At 41.3% G+C, this 25,512-nt stretch overlaps 1 protein-coding gene and 1 long non-coding RNA gene across 9 annotated transcripts in view; one reads left to right on the top strand and one right to left on the bottom strand.

Moving 5' to 3' along the window:
* Positions 1-25,512, top strand: part of GRIK1 (glutamate ionotropic receptor kainate type subunit 1) — a 201,555-nt gene that overhangs the window by 122,360 nt on the left and 53,683 nt on the right. For all 8 annotated transcript variants that reach the window (XM_077342508.1, XM_077342509.1, XM_077342503.1 and 5 more), the window contains exons 4-7: positions 3,644-3,825; positions 16,782-16,835; positions 19,099-19,272; positions 20,967-21,110. In XM_077342508.1, the coding sequence (XP_077198623.1) occupies positions 3,644-3,825; positions 16,782-16,835; positions 19,099-19,272; positions 20,967-21,110 (554 nt within the window). The remainder of the gene's footprint in view (positions 1-3,643; positions 3,826-16,781; positions 16,836-19,098; positions 19,273-20,966; positions 21,111-25,512) is intronic.
* LOC143839869 (uncharacterized) overlaps positions 1-25,512 on the bottom strand; it is a 109,971-nt gene that overhangs the window by 79,448 nt on the left and 5,011 nt on the right. The window lies entirely within an intron of this gene.

Below are 25,512 nucleotides of genomic sequence, written 5' to 3'. Positions count from 1 at the left end.
TGCATGTAGGAATGGGCACAGACTGGGAAAATGCAGCTTGATTTGAACCATTTCTACACCAGGTATAGGCCCTGCCTTACCGCTTGTCTGGTGGTGGGGCAAATTCCCAGTTCCACTTTACATCGGTGGGGAGTCAGGGCAGTCCCAGGCATGGCTTGACTGTGACCCTCCATTGCTCTACAGCAAGGGAACACATATATGTTAGGCTGCCTAAGGAGGTGGTGAGCTCCCCCTCACTGGCAGTCTTCAAGCAAAGGCTGGATACACACTTTTCTTGGATGCTTTAGGATGGTTAGGGCTGATCCTGCGTTGAGCAGGGGGTTGGACTAGATGGCCTGTATGGCCCCTTCCAACTCTTATCATTCTAGGATTCTATATATTTCTGTTCCCTTTGTTGCTCCAAGCAGAAACAGGGCCTAGGTTGGGGCAGGCCCATGTGGCTTGGGGACGAGTCGGGTCATCCTGGCGCAGCACCTCTCAGAAGAGACAAAAAATGCCCCAGGTGGCTCTGTGGCAGGCCGCCTAGGACATTTTTTCATTTTTAACAATGCGGCATTGTAGCAGTTTGCAATACTACATTCTTAAAAATGAAAAAAGAAACCAGCTGCACGCTGCACACTGCTCTCTCTCTCTCTCTCCCTCCCTCCCTCCCTCCCTCCAAAGTTAGGAATAAAGTACAAAGTAAGACAAAATCACCATAAAATAATAAAACAGTCACCCACAAACCTACTAAAACCAATCTGAGCACAACATAAATGTAAATATAACAACAACAACAACAATCCTTATCCATTGTTGTTCCTCTATATATTTATGAAACAGCCTGGGGGGTGGGACGTGTTCGGCTGTCCAAGTTAGAATAGGGCCAATCAGGGTGCAGCCAGCTTTGCCCTGATTGGCCCTGCTCCTGCAGCTCCTGCCCTCCATCCCTGGACTCTAGCCTCTTTGCTCTCAGACGCCTCAGTGCCTGGAGCTAGCAGCAAGTAAGAGGAGAGGCCCTGGGCAAAGGGTCGTGGTGGAGGGCTTGCTAACGAGGACCTCTTGGCCTGCTAGGCTGGGCCTGCTGACGATGGCCTCCCGGCCTGCTGCCTGCTTTCCCAGCCCTGATAACGAGTTGCCCAGCCCCCACCTGCCCCACTTGATCTGGCTGCGAGCTGCAGCCCACATTAAGCTGCCTGGCCAGGGGAGGGGGCCCTTTCAAAGCCCATTCTTAGGAACAGGCTTTGAAGCTAGTAATAATAATAAAACCAACAAACCATTAACAGTGTCCATAAAAAGAACTTCACTACCCAAACCAGAACATAAATTTCCCTAATTCAAAACTGATTTAGGAACCCAGATAGTATATGTTCAAAATTATTACATGTATAGTTGTTCTTCTGGAAGTCTGTTCCAAAAGCTAGCAAATAATCCCTCTCCCCTAGAGAGGGAAGGAAAAGGAAAAGAAGTTGCTGCAAAGAACATAGTTGTTATATATCATCATTTCTATATTTGAGTGGAGAGAGGCTGACAGTGCATCTTTTCAATATATCTATTCTGTGGAGTATTTTTTTGTAAAAATGTTAAGTCACAAGAATACTGGGGGGTATGTCTTCTGAATGTCCATCCTGTATTAGAAGTTTCCCTAGTCAATTACATTTGACCCTCTCAGGTTCACCTCTGGCTGCATTGTTGATCTGTTACTGTAGAATATTATATGACCAGGTAATAATTTCTATCTGATGAGTTCTTATCAGTAAGTGGGAATTACACATGAAATTATTGTGCCCAAAGCACCATTTTTCTCTGCTAATGCCCTTTGTTTGTCACAGTAACTTAAGAAGCACCTCTGGCAACAGCTTACTTCACTGCCAAGCTGAGGGTTTGCTGCCAACTTGCATATATTTACTCTTTTTAGTCATCAAGTACATTATAAAGGCAGAAAGCCTGTGAAGCTGCATGTGGTATCTGGAGGCCCTCTTTTAGCAGCAAACATGTGTTTTGTATGGTGCTTTTGTAATTTCGACTAAAATTCGGATAATAGGATATATATAGTATTGGTTAAGCGGATGCATTAAAAAATGAAAGTAGAGAATCAGTTTACCAAGGAAAAGAGTCAGTCCTCCCAGTGCAATATGAGTCTTTGATCAAAACCCAACTTCTTGCAACATAGCACTACTTCACAGAGGAAGCAGGGCAATACTCATTGCTGCTTTATGTTCCCGTTTGGATTATATTAGTGCAGTTGCTATGCCAGAGATACTACATAGATTTATAAGGAAGTAAATATGTCCTCTCACAGTGATTTGGTGATGTTCAGTTTCATGATTGCCGTTTATGAGGAGTGGATTAAAAAAACAATACATCTTGTAACTGTATCTTTCTTATTGATTTTATTTTTATACCACCCTCCCATATGGCTCAGGGCCGTTCACAAGAAAAATTCCAGGAGTAATACATAAAACAGTCTAAACGCATAACGCAGTCATAAATAACATATCAACAATAAACTAACAGAGGCTTCAAATAGAACAATAACTCAAATAGAACGACAACCCCCCAATGAGGTCAGGCTGCTTCAGGACATGGAAGGAGTGTCTGGGGGGGGGGGACCAGTAGATGTTGTTGGGAATTCTTTGAATTCTCATTTTACTTTGATCCCATTCAAGACCTCAATAAGGGTATGTATGTATTTCTTGAATGTGGAAATTAGCTTTATACATAATTGGATAGAAAATGTAATTCAGACTTCAAAGAATTCTTGAACACCTTTCTTTAAGGCAGAATGGTTACATGTAGTTCTTGAACTAAATAGATAATAAACTGCCTAATGAATTTAAATGCTTGCAGCCAGTTCATTCTCTCTTTGGTTAATACGTGGGTACTAGATACAATGAAAAGGAAGATAAACCCTGAATTATATGCCTGCTAGGTAGATAAACCCTATATTAGATATCTTCTATCATATTAAATGGCATGCATCATAACAGTATACTGTTTCTGGATATTCAGAAAGAGAGCCAACTTGGTGTAGTGGTTAAGAGCGGCAGCTTCTAATCTGGTGAGCTGGGTTTGATTCCCTGCTTCTCCACATGCAGCCAGCTGGGTGACCTTGGGCTTGTCATACTCCTGTTAGAGCTGTTTGGACCAAGCAGTAACATCAGCGCACCCTCAGCCTCACCTACCTCATGGGGTATTTATTGTGGGGAGAAGAGGGGAAGACAATTATAAGCTGCTTTGAGACTCCTGGTAGACAAAAGTGGCATATAAAAACCAGCTGTTCTTCTTCTTTGTAGCATTGCAAATGGACTTTTCACATCATTCTTCACTAAATTTTACTGGAGTAAAATTTCAGGACATGGAGTAAAATTTCTGAAGTAAAATGTCTGGAGTAAAATTTCAGACTGGTAAATTTTCAAAGACATGCAGCAGGGTTTTTAAAAAAATTATTTTCTCTTTTCAGGTGAATGTGCCCATAAAAGAAAAATAACTTTATAAGCAATGTCAGCAAGGGTAAATGATATGCTAACATATTAACATTTATGTTTGCGGGGGAGTAAATTTGAACTACATTGTGGAATGGGGAAACTAAATGATGGCATTAAATGAAAGTAAAAATTTGTTGCATAGAGCAGCATTTGAATGATTGGATGTTATTTTCTAGGTCTAATTCGCCTGCAAGAGCTCATCAAAGCCCCTTCTAGGTACAACATCAAAATCAAAATCCGGCAGCTGCCTGCTGGGAATAAAGATGCTCGGCCCTTACTCAAGGAGATGAAGAAGGCCAAAGAATTCTATGTGATCTTTGATTGCTCACACGAAACAGCAGCAGAAATCCTTAAACAGGTAAGAAGGAGGGATATGCCCATTTATTTCTATCAAAGTTATCATGCCATCTGGTTTTCAGATTCTGGGAAGCAATAAATCTGCATTCAGGTGGATTAGATTTTGGCTCATTATCACACTGTTGAGCAGTTATGCTCAACACTGTGATTCTCTCTTGGCATCTCAGAGGCAAGAAAAATACCTCTGAGTATCTCTGAAGAGCTTGTTTAAAGGTTACAGCAACCATATGGAGGCTGCTCAGAGCCTTTCCCATGGTAGCACTTCATGTAGTGGACATGATGTTTAAAAGTGCACTGGTACATATATTGTGCCTATTTATACACCAACAGAATGTGTGCACCTAAAGTGCTGTCAAATTGAGGCCAATTTATGGTGACCCCCTTCATGTTTCAACCCTGTTTATCTTCTGTGATCTGACAAAATTGGGCTATACTATAGCATTCCACATCCCTGCATCAACTGAATACCATTGATATTCCTTGGTAAAATAACACGATAGGTGAAATTCAGGTGATTTGGATTTCTGAACCACCACTACAAAATACTAAGCTTTTGTGGTGTGACCAAATCCAGGCTACTTCAGTGGCAAATGTGAACATAGAGTTTGACATGGACCAAAACAACAGGAAATCAGAACTGGCTTGACCACTTTCTTGCTGCAATCCCATTGTGACTGTTCCCTTAGCTGACAGCCCCGGTTTGGGAGAAGTTGACTGAAGTCTTGTTCATGTATTTATCCAAAAGATGACTAATAATTAATTTGCTAGATCCTTGAGCTTTATTAAATCTGTAGATTCAGTAGACATAGATACAGCTCTTTGAAAACAATCAGTTCTTTATTAACTCCAAACTCAAACAAGAAATACCAAACGGTGAACATAGGCACAACACAGACTTATATACAGTTTGGCTAGCTTGCCAAACAACTTGATTGGTTCTTATTGCAGGCTACTCGTTGGTCCATGAGTCTTTCAAGCAAGACTCTGATTGGTTCATTTACTTGAATAACGATCAAGATTAGCACTATTGAGTTCACATACATGACAAGCTTGGTGTCCATCTTTTATGAATGTGTTCAACATGGGACTTTTTCAGTGCAATACAATGTGATTGAGGTGATATGAATCCAGTACCACCTGAATAAGAGCCTCTTGTGGCGCAGAGTGGTAAGGCAGCCGTCTGAAAGCTTTGCCCATAAGGCTGGGAGTTCAATCCCAGCAGCCGGCTCAAGGTTGACTCAGCCTTCCATCCTTCCGAGGTCGGTAAAATGAGTACCCAGCTTGCTGGGGGGTAAACGGTCATGACTGGGGAAGGCACTGGCAAACCACCCCGTATTGAGTCTGCCATGAAAACGCTGGAGGGCGTCACCCCAAGGGTCAGACATGACTCGGTGCTTGCACAGGGGATACCTTTACCTTTACCTTTTTTACCACCTGAAAGCTATAAGTGTTTCTGCTGAAAGTTTTGCTGTGCAGTGGGAACATGATTATATACCAGAATAATAGAGTTGGAAGCGGACATACAGGCCATCTAGTCCAACCTCATGCTCAATTCAGGATCAGCCTAAAGCATCCAGGAAAAACATCTGTCCAGCTGCTGCCAGTGACAGGGAGCTCATTATCTCCTTAGGCAGTTGATTCCACTGCTGAACTACTCTGGCTGTGAAATTGTTTTTCCTGATGTCTAGCTAATATCATACTCTAAACGTATTACTGTGGGTCCTATCCTCTGCTACCAACAGGAACCTTTCCATGAACAAAAGATTTCCTGTGAAACTATATATCAGATTGTTTGGATATACTTGTAATGTAAATTAAGCAAACCACACTTACCTTGTGCTGTTTTGTGGTTTCAGGAAGCAAGAATGGCAAACAGATTTCACACCCATGTGGCATTATGCTGCATGAGTGCAGCTGTGGCTGACTGGAAGGACCTGGCAGTAGCCAGCAATTTGCTGCCATGATGGCCTGGGTGGGGGGCAGCCTGGGGAAAGGCTTTTCTTGCTTGTGTCTGCCCATCCCCCTTTTAAAGACACATGATTACTGGCCCTTCTCAGTTCAGCTTTGGCCATCCTTTCCTCCTCTGTTTTCTGGTTTCTAGAATGGTTGTACTTTTTATTAGTCATTATTTGTCACAGCATTGGGTGGTTTTATTAGGCAATAATACATTTGGGGGGGGCTGTGCCTTTACGCCCACCTTCTCTGGGTGGGAACACCCCTAAGGGGTCTTGGGGATGGAGCCAAGTAATATAATGCTCAGCTTGCAGGCTTTCGCTTGGTTGCAAGAGAAACACCAGAGGTATGTGCCCACTTGAGACTAATGTTCTTGCAATTCCAGGTTACCCCCAGCATGTAGCTCCACTGCCTGGATCTTTGTCCTATGCCACAACAATGCTCTCGCAGTTGTAATCAATAAACCTGTGGGCTGCTTCATTTCAGCTTGGTTGTAGCATGTGTGTTTCTCCACCCTGCCTCCTCTCCATCCCCCCCCCACCTGCCCTTAGAATCATAAACTTACAAATCTGTAATACTATGAATATCTGAGGAAGATTTATCAGTTCATAGTTCATTACATGACAGGGTAATCCCTATAATCCCTATAATAAGGATGCATACAACCAAGCTTTTTGCACCTGGAGATTCCTTGCATAGCTAACTGTACATTAAAAAACCCTATATTCTAATAGCCAAGTCATTAAATCTTTGAATACTTAAATCCAGTGACTGCAGCTATAAACAGGCAAGAAAGTAGTGGTGTGCATTCAGCTAATCCGAGTTGATTACCCCCTGCCCTCACCCTGCTGAATACCTTATTTGTATTTGAGGGGTATTAATTCAACTGGATACTTATTTTGATATTTTTTGGCTACTAGAATGGCTAGGCCCAAAAAATCCTGAAAATATTAAGAATTTTGGGATGGCTGGATAGCTGCAGATGAAGTACATTTAAAGGGCTCTCTTCATTTGGAGAAGGCATTTAAAGGGACTGTAAGCCCTTTAAATGCCTTTGAAGTTTACTTATGGTGTTGCAGCCTACAAAAGTTATTTACATTTTAAAGGAACCATGTTACCTTTCAAATTTAAATAACTTTTCCTCCATTGAAAGCACTGGCAGATGGGAGCGCTTTCTTTGGGGGCCCTTAGAATTGGATCCCCTGGTCCAATCATTTTGTAAGGGGATGGAGGAGAAGAGTGGAGGCACCAAATTTGTAGCATGGCTTCTGGTGCCTCCACCTCAAAAAACAGCCCCCATTTGAGCCCCTATGGTCCTCATAGAATATGATAAAGTCAAGAAAATTTGGCTTTCCTGTAAGAGCGGGCTTTGAAAGGGGGCTGCAGTGGCGGGCGCAGTCCACGGGGCTGGGGAAGGCTTCCACGGCCCCATTGTGGCCCCCCTGGCATAGGCTAAGGCGTCTCCGGCCCCGTGGAGATGGTGGGCGTGGTGCATCGGGCGAGGGAAGCCTTTCCCAGCCCCAGCCCTCCTCCGCTGACAAAGCTTAAGGGCTCTCCTGCCCCATGGAGGCAGCGGGCATGGTCCGCAGGACCGGGGAAGGCTCTCCTGGCCCCCTCCCTCCACCCCTGGTGAAGTTTAAGGGCTCTACAAGGTCGGGGCCAAGACCGAAAAGGTCCTGGTCTAGGTTGAGGACAGGCATGCTTCTTTAGGGCCAGGACCTCCAGTAGATTAGCACCCACAGAGCGAAGTGCCCTGCAGTGGGCATAAGGAGACAAGAGCCCCCTCAGATAGGCATACCATACCAGTATTAGACTTCGGGAATATCAGGAAATAGAGATGTTTTCAGGTGTGATATCCCCAACCGCCCCCCCCAATGCTATATATATATACATACATACATACATACATATATTTGCATTCTCCATAGATGGATTTTTTTCCTACAAACATGAAAAAGGACCCAGATTTGCAAAAACCGCAGTGATTTTGGACCAGTCACATATTTTAAGCCTAACCATAATTACAAGGTTGTTGTGTAGATAAAAAGGAGATTATAATGTAAGCTGGTTTGGTCCCCACCTTGGAGAAAGAATACAGTTTTCGTAGGCCAAATGTGCAGGGGTGCAGCTGAGTAGGGAAAACTGAAGCCAGAGTGGCAGATAAAGTTAGGTTGGATATTGGGTGGGAAGGAAACAGAGTTTCCAACTCTAGGTCAATAAATTCCTGATGGGTGGACCCTGCAGAGGGTGGTGTTTGAGTCAGGGAAGAACACCAGACAGGTATAATACAATAGACTGCACCTTCCAAAGCAGCCATTTCTTCCAGAGGAATACCATTGCCAATGTCTGGGGAAATCACCTGGAATTACAAATGCTGTCCAGATGTCCGACATCAGTTCCCCTGAAGCAAATGGCTGTTTTGCAGGGTGTTTTGGAGACTGGAGTCTATGGCATTATACCCTGCTGAGGTTGCTTCACTCTTAATCTATAGTCGGGGGATCCATTATGATTCCTGGAGAGCCACTATCACCACCACTGCTGCTGTGGGGGTGGCATGTGAATGGCTTTGGGCACTGCTGCTGTGCAGGGTGGGAGGAAGCAGGCAGGAGGTCAGAAGAGTGATTAGGGGCAGAAAGAGAGTGATGGGGGCAGAATGAAAAAGAGTGATGAGGTTGAGAGGCAGAAAATAAAAGAGAAAGTGATAGAGTAGGGGCAGAAAGACAGTGGAAGTGACAGATATGGAGGCAGGTAAGAAAAGGGGTAGCAGAAGGGTAAAAGAATGTGAGAGATAGGAAGAAAAGGGATGAAGCAAAGGTGGGGAGAATGGAATAGCTAGCCTGCAAGTTTCTTGTCAGTTTGCATTTGTATTAACCAATGCTGAAAGAGCCAGAAGTACTATTCTTGGAGAAGAGCTTCATCCATTGTAGACTGTAAGTATTCTGTGATAATCAAATTCAGCCCAATGCAACAAATGCACTTCTGCTTTCCTCCATTTTTAATGAATTCTATAGGATTAAGGGAAGGGAAGTTCTGGATCAAGCTTTCTCTCTCCCATGACATTTTAAGCTTGGTTTACCTTCTTTTTAAATTTCTGGCCAGATTAGAGATTCTGAGGTGGGGGAAGAGTTGTTCCCCAAAAGACATTTGATAATATAATAAAATGGTTAGTAAAAGAAATTTAAAATGATAATCTCTTGAATTGGGTTTCAAAATGTATAAAACTTAATAAAAAATAAGATCTCCTTTAGGATTTTCAAACTTCTTGGACTTTGTTTACACAGCACATTAACAAATGCCAGAGTGAATTTAAGTTTAATAAACTAGTGGATTGGAGGTATTGAGTTTTTTAGAATTCCCCTTCCGAGAAGAGCTATCTTTTCTTAGTCAGTCTCCAGATTAATTTGTGGTTGTTATTACTACTCCTTTGTCTCAGCAGCTTTTCTCAGATAGTACAAACTTGAAGTTGTGGAACAGAAATTTGAGTTGAGGAACTGAAATCTCTTGGAACTGAAATTTGAGATTTTAGTTTGTGTTTAGTTTTAAAGATTTTTAAAATTAATTTCCTGGGTTAAATTCCTGTTTTATGTCACTAAAGTTAGTGATCATGGTTGTCGACAGACAGAGAACAGTAGCATTAATTCCAGCTGTTGTTCCTGGGTCATTCTGTGTCAGTGGTGCTAGTTTTGAGACTGTGGTACAAACCTACTCTCCTGGTAAAAGAGGATTTGGCCCTTTCACTGAACAGAAAATTTTGTGATGGATCGCTGCCCAGGAGAGCTGCTCATAGGAAAGAGTTAGCCAAGCCTCAATAGCATTAGGCCGTGCCACAGGGCAGCCTGAGGCCCCTAGCCACCCAGCCATGGCAAGAGAGGAAGCATGGACATCACCACTGGCTGGATCTGAGCTGAGCAAGCCCTACAGCACCTCAAGAACTGCCTGTCACAGCTGCCTCCTGGGATGTTTCAGTGTCCCTATGTGACCTGATTTAGTCAGCCTGTACTCTAATAAACCAGTGAAGTTGCATATAGGATTGGGCTGTGATCATAATATTATAATCCATCTTTTAATTTCCCGCATCACTCAAGTAAGTACACAACAGAATAAATTCATTACAATACATTTTGTAAAGTACCATCTCAAACCTAGTTATGTCACTGCTTTTTCTTCTCAGATTATCCATCCTTTTTCACCTGAGGAGGATCCTTTATATATGCCAACATTTAGATGGCTGTATTAATTTCCTCTGACATATCGTATCCGTAGGATGAATTCTGTGTCATATCCAAACAATACAGAAAAACAGAAAGTGTGAGGAATGTAATTCAAACAACAGCTGCTTGTGATTTACCTTTGGGCAACATTCAGGGAGGCAGCCACATTTGCAATATAATTATAGCTTGGAAATCTGAATGTCACATGACAAAATATTATGGGATATTGGCAGTTTTGCCAGAGAAGCAGAGAGGGATTTTACTTGAATTCTGTCTGCAATGGAGATATAATTACAAGCTCTTAAATAAAGCTCTAGACAACACAATCTATCTAGTACTAGATGGAGTTTGTTATCTCTGCAAAATAGAGATTTTGGACTAAACTAACATATATCACCAAACTATTTAACAGATCTTGTTCACCTCACTCATCCTGGGTATTTCTTCAAACTAAAAAGTTCTGTGGACATACATTATTATTGATGAAAACAAATTCTGAGCATGCTAAGCCTGTATCTTTGATCTGAGTTTAAGACTTACTTGGAGGCAGACATCAAATTCTTCAATTAATTTCCCATCCTCAAAGTGTTATTCTTTATGCTGCTAGCAGCTGTTGCGGATTTGGAGGAAAGCCTGCTGGAGGGGGCAAAGGCTGCTGAGGAGATGAGTGATCTTTCTGGCCCTCAGATGCATGTGATTTGGGATATTGTAAACCTGACTGCCTCCCTAAGCTTCCACCTTACTAGCCTTGCAAATAATTCTGGATGCAGTCTGGTGGTACAGAAGTGGTGATGTCTGACTAAACAGCTGGTGCTTCCAGCCCTGGATTCCTGATGAGGATTTCAATAAAACAGTGGAACAGAAATCAGGGGAGCTATGTGACCAGCACACAGTGGGAAGTGCATAAGAATGAAACATGGCACTAAACAATGATTATTGTGAACACTTGGATACAAAATACATGCTGTTTGAGGACTAGAGAAAATACTTTCTCCAGGAGTTCAAGAAAACTAAAAGAAGAAAATATTTGTATTTATGCAAGGATTGGACTAAATGGCCTATAAGACCCTTTCCAATTCTATAATTGTAAAAGGATAAATATAATGATTATCACAGTCTGCACTATCCCTTCTTTCGAACCAACCAATAGGAATCTATATGGAAAATGTGCTGGTGTATATCTGACTAGGACCAAAATGATGTCAGAAGACAAAGATAGTAGTAGAAGGAATAAGAGTGTCTAGAAAGGGAGATGTGGAAAATGCAGTCAACCTAGGAAGGGAGACAACAGGCTTGTCATGGCCCTCAGCCCTTTGGCTTCCCTTCTTCCTGCCTTCCCAATTGTGAGCAACCAAGAGGCTAGAGTGTCATATGTGTGTATGTCTGCCTGAATTTTCTTTATCAGGAAAAACTTACAGTCCTTTCTACCCATGCTACCAGTCAGACATCTTTGCCTCCCTTTCATCCCTTCAGTGGTCTGACTCGCTGAAAGTGGAGCTTCCATGTATATGAGGGGAGGATCTTTGTCGATCTTCCAACTGGTTCAACTAGGTGTTTGGTACCTCTGTTTGGATTTGTGAGTCAGAACTTTTACTAGCAACCTGAGACCTTTAAAGTGGAAAGATCTCTATCTCCTCATGGACAGCTGCCCAGACTCTCCCCCTCCCGAGCCATTTGCCAGATATTTTGAAGCTGTGGATCTAGCAGAGTTGTCTGAAACTCAACCCCTCTGATATGGAGGTCCTATGGCTGGGAAGGAAGAAGGCAAGACAGGAAGCACGGCTCCCTGTTCTGGCTAGGATGCAACTGATCACCGTGATGCAGGCCAGGAAATTGGGGGTGACTCTGGACACCTTGCTGACCATGGGGGCACAGGTCATGAAGGCATTTTACCACCTGCGTCAGGTGATACTACTAACACCCTACGTGTCTTCAGAACACCTAGCCATGGTGGCCCATGCAATGGGCCTACCCTTCTCTCTGACCCAGAAATTGTAGCTGGTGCAAAATGCAGCTGCTTGCATCCTCACAGGAACACCTTGGAGGGCCCATATCCAGCCAGTGCTGAGACAGCTGCATTGGTTGCTGGTTGCAGCCCAAATCAGGTTCAAGGTTCTGGTTTTGACCTTCAAGGCCCTTTGTGGGCTGGGACCCACATATTTGAAGGATAACCTGTTGCCCTATGCCTACTTATTGGTCATTCCTGGACCCCGGGAAGCTCACCTGGTCTTCACCAGATGGAATGAGCTCCCAGAAGAGCTATGGGCCCTGCGGGAACTTTCAGGGTTCCGCAGAGCCTGTGAGATGTAGCTCTTTCACCAGGTCTATAGTTGAGGCTCTGGAAGATACTGCCACCTTAAGCATTGAACATCATGCTGGTGGTTGTTGGCATGTGCAGTCCCTCTGGCGTGCTGAAGGCAGTTGTCCTGGTTGTGGGGAGGGCCAATAGTGTTTATGGCCAAGCTTGATTTAACATTAATGGGATTTTCAATGGGGTATTATTGTTTTTACTAGCTTCAAAGCCTGTTCCTAAGAACGGGCATTGAAAGGGCTCCCTCCCCTGGCCAGGCAGCTTAAGGAGACTTTGGGCCGCAGCTCACAGCCGGATCAAGTGGGGCAGGCGGGGGCTGGCCAGCTCATTAGCAAGCCCGGGACAGAACTCCTTAGCAGGCAGTCAGCAGGCTGGGAGGCCCTCATTAGCAGGCTCTGCTTAGCAGGCCAAGAAGCCCTCATTAGCAAGCCCTCCACCAGGACCCTTTGCCCAGGGCCCTCTCCCCTTACCTGCTGCTGGCCCCAGGTACTGAGGCGCGTCTGAAAGCAAAGAGGCTAGAGTCCAGGGAGGGAGGCCGGGAGCTGCAGGGGCAGGGCCTGATTGAACCTATTCCAACTTGGACAGCCAGACATGTCCCACCCTCCAGGCTGTTTCACAAATATATAGAGGAACCATGGATAAGGATGTGGGGGTTTGTTATGTAACTCACTACAAGACGGCTTGCCGTGAATGGCGGGAAATAAATCTAATAAATAATAATACTAAATAATAATATTAGCTATCCTATATCCTGCACAAAGCATAGAGGCATAGGGTGTGTGTGTGTGTGTATCTCCAAAGAATATCTTGGAGCAGAGAGTATCTTCAGTATTTGTGGTTGGAAATGCAAATATGGAACTCAGGAATCAGCTTCACCCTCCTGTAAGCACATTCCTAATTTTCTAAACAGTTATCTAAAGCTCTGTCTGAAGCAGAAGGCATCAGTGCCCACATCGGTTCTACTGTATATTTTGTATAAGAGCACTATAGTTGTAATTTATGGTCTAAGTACTGGAATTCAGCTTCTACCAAGGCATTAACTCAGCAGTAACAAAAAACAATGGCTCAGTATCCCCCTCCCCCACACACGCACATACAGATTTAATCTTAAATACAGGTTACTAGCATGAAAGGAAACTCTTAAGAAAAGAGAAGTCTAGCTCATCTCATCAAATTAGGCAGGAGTTCTGTGTCTGAAGCTTCCATTGCTTTTTGACTCTTAATTCTCAGGTGTGTTCAGGGATTATTTGGATTGGGACCAGAGTATACAGTGAGAGGAGGCTTAAGACTCTCCATAATGCCATTTCCCCAGCCTCAAATGACCTGAGGAGCTGCTAGTTGCCCCATTGGAGTAATATGCTGATGTGTGAGAGGGATCCCATCTCAGTGCCTGAGAATTCAGTTTTAAAAATCAATATGAGCTCTAAATACAGAGCTGTACTGACCACATCTAATCTGACAGGAAGTCAATCTGGAGACTTTGTGTAATATGCATTTAGGCTTTAGGGAAGGCATGCCTCTTCCCTTACTCATTATTACATGGATAGATAAATTCAATAGAAGTAGTGCAGGTGAACACATTTGTCTTCTGCAAGGGTAAGAAAGGACTGGAGTTAGGGTTTGATTTACAAGGGGAAAGAACAGGAAGGCTGATACAGAGTATGATAGTAGCCAATATTTGGCACTCTCAATTGCTTTTGCCACTGGGATTAATATAAAAGATTAGCACCAAACTGTCAGTTGGCCTGTGAAAATGAAGACCTAATCTGCCCCCCTTCAAAACCTTCCCCCTTTTACAAGTTGGCATGTTTATAACTGAAATTTTTGCCATAGTTTACAAGAATATGAACCATATGAAGCCTTCTAAAGCTATGTCAGCTCATTCTTTTAGCCTCTTTGTGGTTCCCTCAGGCAATAAATCTCCCTGGGCATTCACTGTTTTAAGAACAATTTTGTTTTGCTGCTCTGTCTGATTTATTGCCATACATTTACAGTAAAAGCTTGGGCACAGGAGACCACCCCAGGATAGCAATCTGCATTTAAAGTGTACACACAGCACATTAATATGACAGCAGCTGTTATCCGCTATTCTGGGCTTTGGAATTTACTCAGTTTCACAATTGGAACATTATTACTCTGATGAAGCTTACTGATTTCCCTGCTGAGGCAAGGAAATTGTAAATCGGTACCAAGTCCTAAACTGGTATGCTTAATCAAACATGATTATGGGTTACTGTTATGTAGATACATTTTATGCTAAGTTTCATTCAAATACATAATCTTAAAGTATATGATCAGTTCACTAAAAGATTGGCTTATTAGTGCATGTGCCCTGTGAGCCAGTATAGTTTAGTAATTAGAGTTTTAGACTCAGAATGAAGAGCCCTGATTCAATCTTCATTTGAGCCATGCAATTTCACTGGGTTACTATGGACTCATCCCTCTTTCTTAGAGTTTATTCAGGACTGCAAGTAGGGTTGCCAACTTACAGGTAGTGGCTAGAGTAAAAAATGGCCAGTTTGGAAGATGGGCTGTATGGCATCATACCCCATGAAACTCCCTCCCTTCCACAAGCTCCACCCTCAGGCTGCTCCTCCAAAATTGGGCGTTTCCCAGTCTGACCCTTGCAACACCAGCTGCAAGCTGGTAGTGACAGTGATGGTGTCACTGCGACCGTTTATGCACTGGGCACTTTACTGCCCCAGTTCTCGTGCAGGAGCACAAATAGAGGGCAGATGAGATGCACTGGGCCAAATGCTCCCCTGTGTGAGTGCAGGATGAGGTGGGGCCACCTGCCATGACTAAAACTCCAGCCTGTAACCCAGCATGAAACCTCCAGTGCATAAACGGTCTGCAAGAGAAAACTTAAAAGTGATGTCACTTCTCTCTAGGATAAGGTGACCAGATTTTAACATTGCTAAAGCAGGACACCATTGACCGGCGGTGGGGGGGGGGGGTCTTGATTAAACATTTGGTCTATATGGAGCAACAAAAAGTTTCATTGAACACATAGAACACAAATATAGTATTATTATATATATATATATATATATATATATATATATATATATATATATATATATATATATATATATATATATATATATATATATATATATATATATTTAATTTCAACATAAGTACAATTTGCCAGGTACCTCCAGATGTCCCTCCAAAAGTTGGACAATCTGGTCACCTTACTCTAGGAAGAGAGGTGCTTGTTTTCTTGTTACTGGTTACACCAAAACTAGACGATGTCTCTAATACATTTTCAGACTTTAATATTTTGTCTCAAAAAAGAGGAAGTACACACCTTTTTATTTGTAATATACTGGTATTAAAATCATGTAGTCGCCAGTCTGAATGTGTAAATCCTGATGGTTATTCCCCTATTCCACATAAATTTGTCTAGATAGTCCCATTCCACAGAAGCCGCCCACACACAACAGCATCAGCATGGAAACAATTGTACATAGAAGGAGAGCAGGCACAAGCATGCTGGTATTGCCTGCTTATGAGCACCTAGCCTAGGAAATGTATACAGACAAGCACTGTGTCTGTGATTGAGAATGATAAAAATCAGCGTCCACAGTTCCTATTTGCATAAGCTGCATGCTCACAAATCATGCTTAGAATGCTGTGTTTTCTACTATATGTAAACCACTGCAAGCCGTCTTGCTGGGAGCAGTGGCCAACAAATCTCAAAATAAGTAAATGCACTGTGTGTCAGCAGGGGGTGGAGCCAGTGTGCTTATGCCTGTGCCTTTTCTCTATGTACCGATTTTGTTTTACACATTGTCATTATACATTATAGACATTAAGGCCTACAAAAATTATAAGCTGTGTAGTTATATATTATATAACGCAGTATTTCCTAATCGGTGGGTTAGGATCCAGAAGTGGGTTGTGGAAATTCTGAAAGTGGGTTAGCTCTACCTAATGGCAATTCAGACCCTTTGAGAGCCAGTTTGAGGCAATGGTTAAGAGCAGTGACCTCTAATCTGGTTTGATTCCCCACTGCTACACATTCAGACACCTGGGGGACCTTGGGCCATTCACAATTCTCTCAGAGATCTCTCAGCATCATCTACCTCACAGAGGAAGGGTAGATGATTGTAAGCCACTTTGGGATGCCTTCAGGTTATAAAAAGTGAGATACAAAACCCCCAGTTTTTCTTCTTCTTCGCATCTTTTTCCTTCTTCCTTCTTAACTTCCCTCTCCCTCTCTGCAGTAAGATGTGTGTGCATAATAGACCATACTTTGCCTAGGGCACTGAAACAAAACAAACAAACAAAATTGGGACAGCTCTGTATGAGTCACTGCAGAAAGCAAATTTGGACTTGTGGATCACCATTGCAAACGGACCAGGGACCACTGGAATACCAAATATATATGCCAGTGATTTCTCAGGTCAAATATCCATCACTTTTGTTGTGTTTCATATTAGCTTATCTTCTCCACCGTCTTTTCTTTTTCTACAGATTCTCTCCATGGGAATGATGACTGAATACTATCACTACTTTTTTACTACCTTGGTAAGACATTCTGATAAATTTGTTTCCATTACAGCAGAAACTGTTGAAAACATCTGTGCTCTGTACACCACCATTACCAATGAAAAGTGCTCCTTAACTGCTAAGTATTGCTATTACTGCAGGAGCCAGTGTCTTGTAATAGAGTTGGCCTGGTAAATCTGTCACGAGCACCAAGGCTTTTCCCATCTCACTCACCTTTGAACACTTTACAAAGTAGAGAAAGTATATAGCCCTGAACCCATATTTCAAAACTGCATAACATTTTCATTACCCCCAGGATGATAATATTATTAGCCATATTCTAATCTGAAGGCAGTGGTACTTCAAAAGTAAGGTCCAATCCTACAAGACAAATGTCGATCAGCCATGTATAGAGTTGCATTTTATATGACTGTTGAATACAAAAGATTGACAAGCAAAGCTGTCATAATTGTATATACTGCTTAATTCTCAAAGAACACTATGGGTGTAATTTTATTTTAAATAAACTGATTTACAGAGGTGAAGGGTTTGAGATTTCTTGTATGGCTTATGTGACTCAAAAACTGAAAGTAATTTTTCATCCTTCATAAGTATGATCACAGGAAAAGTTATGTATCTTTTAATATAAACTGCTTTGATTAAAGCCAATACAAATTAATTAAATATGTTTTAACTGAGGTAAACTTTCTTTCTTTGTGAAAGATTAGCAATGTTAGATTGATGATGTTTTGTTTGATTTCTTTTATTTTAAACAAGAAACTACAGAATTGTGAATATTGTGGTTTTAAAAAAAAGTGACAGTGATACCCAAGCAGGTCATTAATACTAGCAAGAATTTTTTCCTTGAGATTAATCTTCCAAATTGTGACAACTGTCCCTCATAGTCTCAGTTAATGACATGTGGTTTTGAAATGTGTCACACAAAGATATTTAAATAAGCCATTATATTCTGCTTTGCAAATGTCATGTATCTAATATGCAGTAAAGTGGTTCTTCACCAGCTTGACAGATATATCAGAATAAGTGACAGCAAGTTACCAAAGCTAGCAAGGCAAGAGAAATATGGTGCTCATAAGCAGTAAAACTGTACTGCTTATTACATTGCTGGGAGTTTTGTTTCCTAGGAATGAAAAATATTCTTAGCATTGGCCAGCCAATTCTCCATGCTGGGAGAGGTGGAGGGGGTCATAACCATAACATTATTACCAGGTTGACATAAATCAACTCTAAAAAATTCAATGGAATTTGCTCGTACACTAACATTGTTAGTGTCTAATATCTGTTCCACAATGTTTCTGGTAAGGCCTTGGAGGAGGAGTATGGCTCATGGCTTAATTGGCACTCAGGGCTTAATGCCCACTCAGGGTAGCTGTCCAGCCCATGAGTGCCTCCTCCTCCAACTGGCTTTCCTGTGTCCAGCAGCCAGCCAATCGCCCACTGTCCCATACCCCTGACCACCCCCTCCTCCTTCCACTTCACTCTGAGGCTTGGAGGCTGCAGATCCCTGCCACATGAGAGCTGCTCCTGGTGGTGAGTTCCCTAACAACTGCCTGCAGCCTTTCCAGGTCCTGGGGGAAGGGGGAAGCCATCCCCAGAGTTCTTCAACTTCACCCCCCTAATCTAGCGCCCATTGTATTCCTGAATCTAGCGCCCATTGTATTCCTTGGCCCTTAGTACAGTAATAATTATCAACAATAAAATTTCATTTTAGTCCACCCTTCCAGTGTTGCTCAGGACAGGTAACAACATTCATAAAAACATCATATACAAGACATCTTATGAACATTATTAATCTAGTATTTACAAACAGGGTTTTTTTTCCCATCAGGCGCTACTCTTTTCACCTCCCCAGTAGTGGGACAAGCATTTATTGGTAGTTGTTATTTTGGGTATTGACTATAAACTTGGTGGAATAGTTCCATCTTGCAGGGCCCTGGTTAAGGTCCCACAAGACTCGGATCTCCTTTGGGAGCACATTCCACCAAGATGGTGCCAGCCTCAAAAAGGCCCTGGCCCTGGTCAAGGCCAATATCACCTTTTTTGGGCCAGTGATCTTGTTCCAACGGATCAGATATGACAACTCTAATAAATGCTGCTCAGTACATACATTTAGATTTCACAGTTAATTGTAGTTTCTAGTGGGATCTGGTGACTAAAATAATTATACAACTTTGAGATTCATTAGCAATCATGGCAATTACCAAAACTGAGGTATAAGTTGTTTTTTTAATCATTAATATAATTTATCTCTTTCTTAAAAACAAAAATCTTGGTGACACAGGATTTGTTTGCACTTGACCTGGAACCCTACAGATATAGTGGAGTCAACATGACTGGATTTCGTCTACTCAACATTGACAATCCCCAAGTGGCATCAGTTATTGAGAAGTGGTCCATGGAACGGCTGCAGGCACCACCCAAGCCAGAGACTGGTCTCCTAGATGGCATGATGACTGTAAGTAAAAATGCACATTGCTGACTTAATTTGTATTAGTTTCAGGAAAGCAAACTCTAGGTTTAGTGTTGAAGAAAAGTGATGGATACATTGGTTCCAGGTCTATATTTAACAAATTTCCATGATTCATAGTTAGATCAAGCTCCAGGATATAATAAGACAAGCTTTTGCTGCACACAGCACCTTCTGTTTTAGCAAAATATGCATTCAAAGAAAGTTCAGAGACTGTTATCTTAGGCACATGTGACTGATATGCTGTTTTATAGATCTGCCACTACCATGCAGAAATGAAACAGGGTATGCTATGTAGAAAGCATTCACATCTTTTGACCAACCATTCTCTGAACACAAACTGCTTTTCAATACAAACAGTCCTACTCCAACATCTTGTTCACAACACAGACAACATACATTCCAGACTTAAGGTAGCCACTAGTAGAATTTGGGTCTGTAAGAATTTTTGGTTCTCTCAGAATGGACTAATGGTTTGCATTTACAGGAAGACTTACTGAAATGTTGCTTTTTCAAATCCATTGAAATAGTTACATGGGCCACCCTTGATTAGAACACTGATCCTTCTACATTCCTGCGAAATGCATCTTCTGGTATAATTCACAGTCAGAGCAGTTGAACTCTGTCTCTATCTTCTGGAATATTTGCCAGTCCTCCTAATTTGGTGTCGTCTGTAAACTTGATGAATAGTCCTTCCACCCCCTCATCTAGTCTAGATCATTAATAAATATGTTTAAAAGTACCATTGAAACACCATTGACAACAATTTAAAAAAATTAGTTCCAACTTGGAGGAGAGGTGGTCAAATGGCACTAGAAAGTGATTGGGAAGTTTTCACCACATCACAATGATTGATGATTGAAACAAATGGTGGGAAGTTTCTACTTCCTATCCATCAGCTATCTTGTGCAGTAGTAAAAATCCAGAGCGGACAGGTGGAAGCAGGCCACATGCTACCCGGTGTGATCATGGGAAGACTCAAGGTGAATAGTTCTGGACTGAAAACCAGGTGGCAGCATGGTTTTGCATCTTCCATGTGGTAAAGGTCTGTGACAGCCATTTTGTAGCTGCACCCACCATGCTTTATCAGAATTCCAAAGGTGCCCACAGGCTCAAAAAAAAAAAGGGACACCTACTATAATAATTTAGATAAGTAAATGAAACAGAAAATTAACTCTCCCAGTCTCTCAAAATATTTATAGCTTTTAAATCTAAAATGGCTTAGCATGGCAAGTTAAGTCAAAGTTTATTGTTACAGTCGTTCAGACTAATTTATACAAACAAAATCGTAAGAGACCATTGCAATATGGTCATAAAGTATAGGACAATTAAGACATATACAAGTAAAGCTTAAACTATCCTGCATGGCAGTTAACACAAGCAGTTTGTGTTAATGTCACATCAATTCACTTCTGAATACTTGTGAAGTTCTATCAAATAATACTTTACTTCTTTACAAAGCAGTTGTTGACTCTATACAGAGTCATTTTAAATTGCACACAAAATCTCAGAATTTGCTGCTGTAGAAAAGACTTCATCATACAGTCAGTCTAGCATGGTACCATGAACCTTGAACAGAGATCCAAGTATTTTTAAAGGAAAAAAATGAAAATAAAAAACAAGGATGTAGACACTTGAAGATGTCTGCTAAAACAAACTTTATGTGTTTTCCTCACATACAGACAGAAGCAGCTCTGATGTATGATGCTGTTTTCATGGTAGCAGTGGCTTCTCAGCGTGCCTCCCAAATGACTGTTAGCTCCCTGCAGTGTCACAGGCATAAGCCATGGCGTTTTGGACCCAGATTTATGAACCTGATAAAAGAGGTAAGGGTGGGCCATTTGCTGCCACCAAAAATGGTGCCTTCTTTCATATTTTATGCAATTTCTGCCACACACAGCTCAATGTCAGTTTTAATGTTCATGTATTTGCTATCAGAATGTTTGGTTTCACTTACTAAAATTTTCTGGTACAGGTGTATCAGCCAGCATTACAGGAAAGAACTGAAATAAATTCAGAAAGGTCTGCCAAAAAGAAATAAAACTCACAATCCATTTTTGGTTTAAGCTCTGAGAGAATTTTTTTTGAGGGCAAGTGTAGGGGAATAGGTTCCACTTTCTACAAGCCTTTACTAATAACGGATATTTAGACTTTCAGGAAACTAAAGTGGGAGAACAGAAATAGTCATAATTCTCAATCAGAATCATCAGACAGTGATTCTGACCAAAACACTCATGCCCAATTTTTGGAACACAAATATTTCTTTTTTTCAGCATTAAAAAGTTCAGAAAATCAGTTTATGTTATACTAGGGGGCAAGCCCATTGCATTCAGGACCTTGAAAGGCTGCAGGCAACTGTTAGGGAACTCACTGGCAGGAACAGCTCTCATGCGGTAGTGATCTGTATCCTTAAGATGGAAGTGGAAAGAGGAGAGGGTGGTTGGGTAGGGGACGGAAGGTGATTGGCTGGCCGCTGGACAGTCAGGCAAGCCTGTTGGAGGAGGAGGCACTCAGGGGTGGGGCTCAGTGCTCAGTGGTACTTGCCATGAGACACACTCCTCCTCCAAGGCCTTACCAGAAATATACAGTGGAACAGATTTTGAGTCTATATTTCTAATAAAGAAGCCCTCAGATGAACAAATTCTAGACCTATAGCTGAACTGTACAATTGTATATAAGTGTGTGATAGAAGATGATCTGTTCTTTGTTTTTTTACCTTACAATGTGAAGAACATCACAATATTTTAGAGCAGGGGTAGTCAAACTGCGGCCCTCCAGATGTCCATGGACTACAAATCCCATTCGCTGGCAGGGGTTCATGGGAATTGTAGTCCATGGATATCTGGTGGGCCGCAGTTTGACTACCCCTGCCTTAGAGTGACACTACTGATGTTTGGGGCAAAGATTCATCATCATCATCATCATCATCATCAGATTTATAAAGCACCCCTCTCTCTCTATATCATATATAGTAATATTATGGGCCCATCTTTAGAGCTGCAATTCCAAATTGGCATTGTTGAAAAAGTTTACATAATTATATTTCTACATCTAGAAATTTGTTCCACATCTTATATTGGCCTTTATACAAGGCATGTGTCTTAATTCACATTTGGCTCCCTTCCCTACTTAATTACTTACTGATAATGAAAAACTTTAAAATATGTTTGATTAATTTCCATCCATATTGCATCATTTCCTTTCAGCTTAAGTGTAAAGTAAGTAAAATTTATTATTACAGTCATTCAGACCAGATTGCACATAGTAAAAAAAATGAAATCATCTTTATCCATTGGATCCTCTTTATATTTATGAAACTGCTCCTGGGGTGGAGCGAGTCCAGCTGTCCAAGGTGGAATAGGGTCAATCACCCATGCCCGGTCGAGAAGGGTCTCTCCGCTGCCCCTGGGTCTGGGAAGGCCTTTCACCGCATCGCAGACGTGGCAAGAGGCCTCCTTAGACTCAGGGGCAGCTCTCCGCTGCCGCACCCGGCAGCCAGGGGCCTTTCCGCTGCCCCACTCGCCAAGGGACTGCTCTCAAGTGATGATAAGGTAGGTTGGGGGGGCTTCCCCCTTCTCCTTCCCTTCCCCTTGCTCCTTCTCCCCTTTCAAAGCCCATTTTTTATGAATTGGCTTTGAAGCTAGTATTAATATAATCATAAAACATAGTGCAATTAGAACATATCAATATATGTGAACAAGAAATAAACTTGAAAATTATCTTACTAAAGAACTACAAATTTTAATGGCAACCACACAGAACTTGACAACCTGCATTGTTGCTTGACTGAGGTTTCAGCTTGATTATAGGCTAATTTAGACAGATGAAATAGAAAAGCCCAAACTTTGAATTTTACTCTTAACAGCTACAAGCCAATATGATTGAAATGTGTCTTTCAGAGATAAAGAAGCCGAACCTGTGGGTTATGAGACTCAGTTTAAGTGGTTTTGAAAGAATCTTAATATTATGTTCAAAAGCAACAGAGTATTATCATTTGACCAGTTCTAATATGTGTGAAGCTGCTAAACAATTCATATTTGTGAAATACTGCTTGATTCTCTTTACTTGGGGGAAAGAAAGAGAGAGAGATCTGATCCAATTACTGATAGTTTCACAGCTAATTTCTTTTATGGTCTATAAAAGACTGATTTTTAAAAACCTCAATTTCCTTAGTGTTTTTTTTTGTTTGTTTTTTGTACTTAACAAAAAAGATGGTTTCCTGTGAGGAATAGAAAACTCTGGCCCTTCTAATGTATGGGTTAAATAGATGTCTAGAAAACATGCACACATTTTCCTTTATTGTTGCTTTATTTTTGCAAAAAGAATACTGTGATGCTGAGAAACCCAAAGGTGGTACCTGAGAATAAGCAGAATCATGGCCTTGCTGTAGATAAACATGAGAAATTTGTAGCTGGGTTTCTTTGCTTTTGTATGGTCATTTTAAACTGTGGGGCAGAAAGAGGGCTGCTAGTTTATTCAGACAACAGCTAGGATGCATGTAAATGTTCTTCCATATGTTATTTTCCAAGTCAAAATATCCCTCCCCTGCTGCTGTGTGCTACATGGGGATGGGAAATACAGTTCCCCCTTAGGTCAAATAGCAACTAGAACTGACGGGGGTGGAGTTGGGGGATCTCAAATATGCAGCTTGCTTTTCATTTCACTAAATCCTCTCCAAAAATATCAAGAAATCTATCATAAATCTACTGGGTAATATATACATTGGCTCTTTGTTACAGGGCTGGACTGGTGTCTAGTTTTTCCACTGCAGAATCAGGAGTGTACATCATTCATACATAGGCTTGTTACTATTTTATTTCAGGACTTGTCTGTATTTAAAAAGTTGCACAATATGCAGAAAACCATATTGCACAATATGCAGAACCCCCTCCCCCAATGCCAAGAAAAACCTGTTGAATTTCTGCATATCATGCAGCTGTTTAAAGTGAGCCTTCATAAAAAGAAAAGGGAATCAACTGAGCTCTTCCAAAGCAATTGCAGAGTCAATTTTCACCCTAGGAAACAAAGCACTTTATAGAGCATTAAAAGGGAAGCATGGTAGGAAAATGTTAATTCATTTTAATGAGAGAACACAGTGATTTAACTGCTGTCGTTCCTAGATTATTTTTCTAAAGAAAACTGAATTTCTGAGACAATGTTGATCTTATCAGTCTGAAAAATCTGGAAGGACAGCTAATAGGGAATATTTTATTCAGAACAGTTATTCCATTTCCTCAAAATGAGTAGCAGATAGTCAAATACATGACTATATGCAATATTCTTTTGAACAGGTGTACATAGATGATTAAATGCTGGTATCAGTTCAGCTCATACCAGAGTGATTTTATTTTTGTCCTCTTTGATGGTTTGTGTTAATATGAGGTTTAAGTTTTTGTTGGTGAGCTCTGGAACACTCAACGTGATGTGTTTTATGGCTTATTTTTAGGATTTATTATACCAATTTATTTTGTAAGGCATAATCAGCAGGTCTATGGAGAGGTGGTATAAAATTTTTCTAAATAACTGAATAAATACTTCATCCTGCCTTTACTTCCTGAATGTTTGAAATGTTAAAACAGACAATGCTAAACTGTTCTATTTCTTGATTAAAAGAAGAATCATTAGTTTTAATTTGGATGGCACATCTTACCGTATACCTTGAACATATAGAAAAAGTGTGGCAATATTCAAAGATGCACAAAGTAGAAAATATTCAAGGACAGGCAAGGGAAAATATCATTATACTCAAAACTGGGCGTTTCTTAAGTATCTAGGAAGCATTCATTATTTGCAGAAGGAATAACCTGCTGTAAGGAAAGGTAATGAGAGTTCATCCACTGTTTATTTCTGGGTGGGTTCTACATTAACAGCATTGCCTAGGATCAGCATTCAGTTACAATTGAGCAAGCAAATGAAATCCTTGCCAGAACTTACTATGACCTGTTTATTTATTTAATTTTGGGGGGGAGGGCTTGGGGTGTGTCAAATCCCCTATTTACAGCTTCCCACCAAATACACTGTTTTTTTCAAAACTCTCCCTCCCTCATTCCCATGTTAATCATTTTTATCTCAGTCCAAGTCTATGGTATATTGTATATTCATAATAGAACAGTCTGATTCACCCTAATATACATGTGATTTAGTTTGGATCTATTGGGTGGTACTCTTGTTTCAGTTTGCAGTTGGTATGTTCGCTGAAGTTCTTGGTATTGGAGTTGTCTCTTTGTA

This window comes from Paroedura picta, chromosome 6 (genome assembly GCF_049243985.1).
Source record: "Paroedura picta isolate Pp20150507F chromosome 6, Ppicta_v3.0, whole genome shotgun sequence".
In the NCBI taxonomy this organism is placed as follows: domain Eukaryota; kingdom Metazoa; phylum Chordata; class Lepidosauria; order Squamata; family Gekkonidae; genus Paroedura; species Paroedura picta.
The sequence above is the reverse complement of the archived record's forward strand: the minus strand, read 5'-3'. Positions and strand labels throughout refer to the sequence as shown.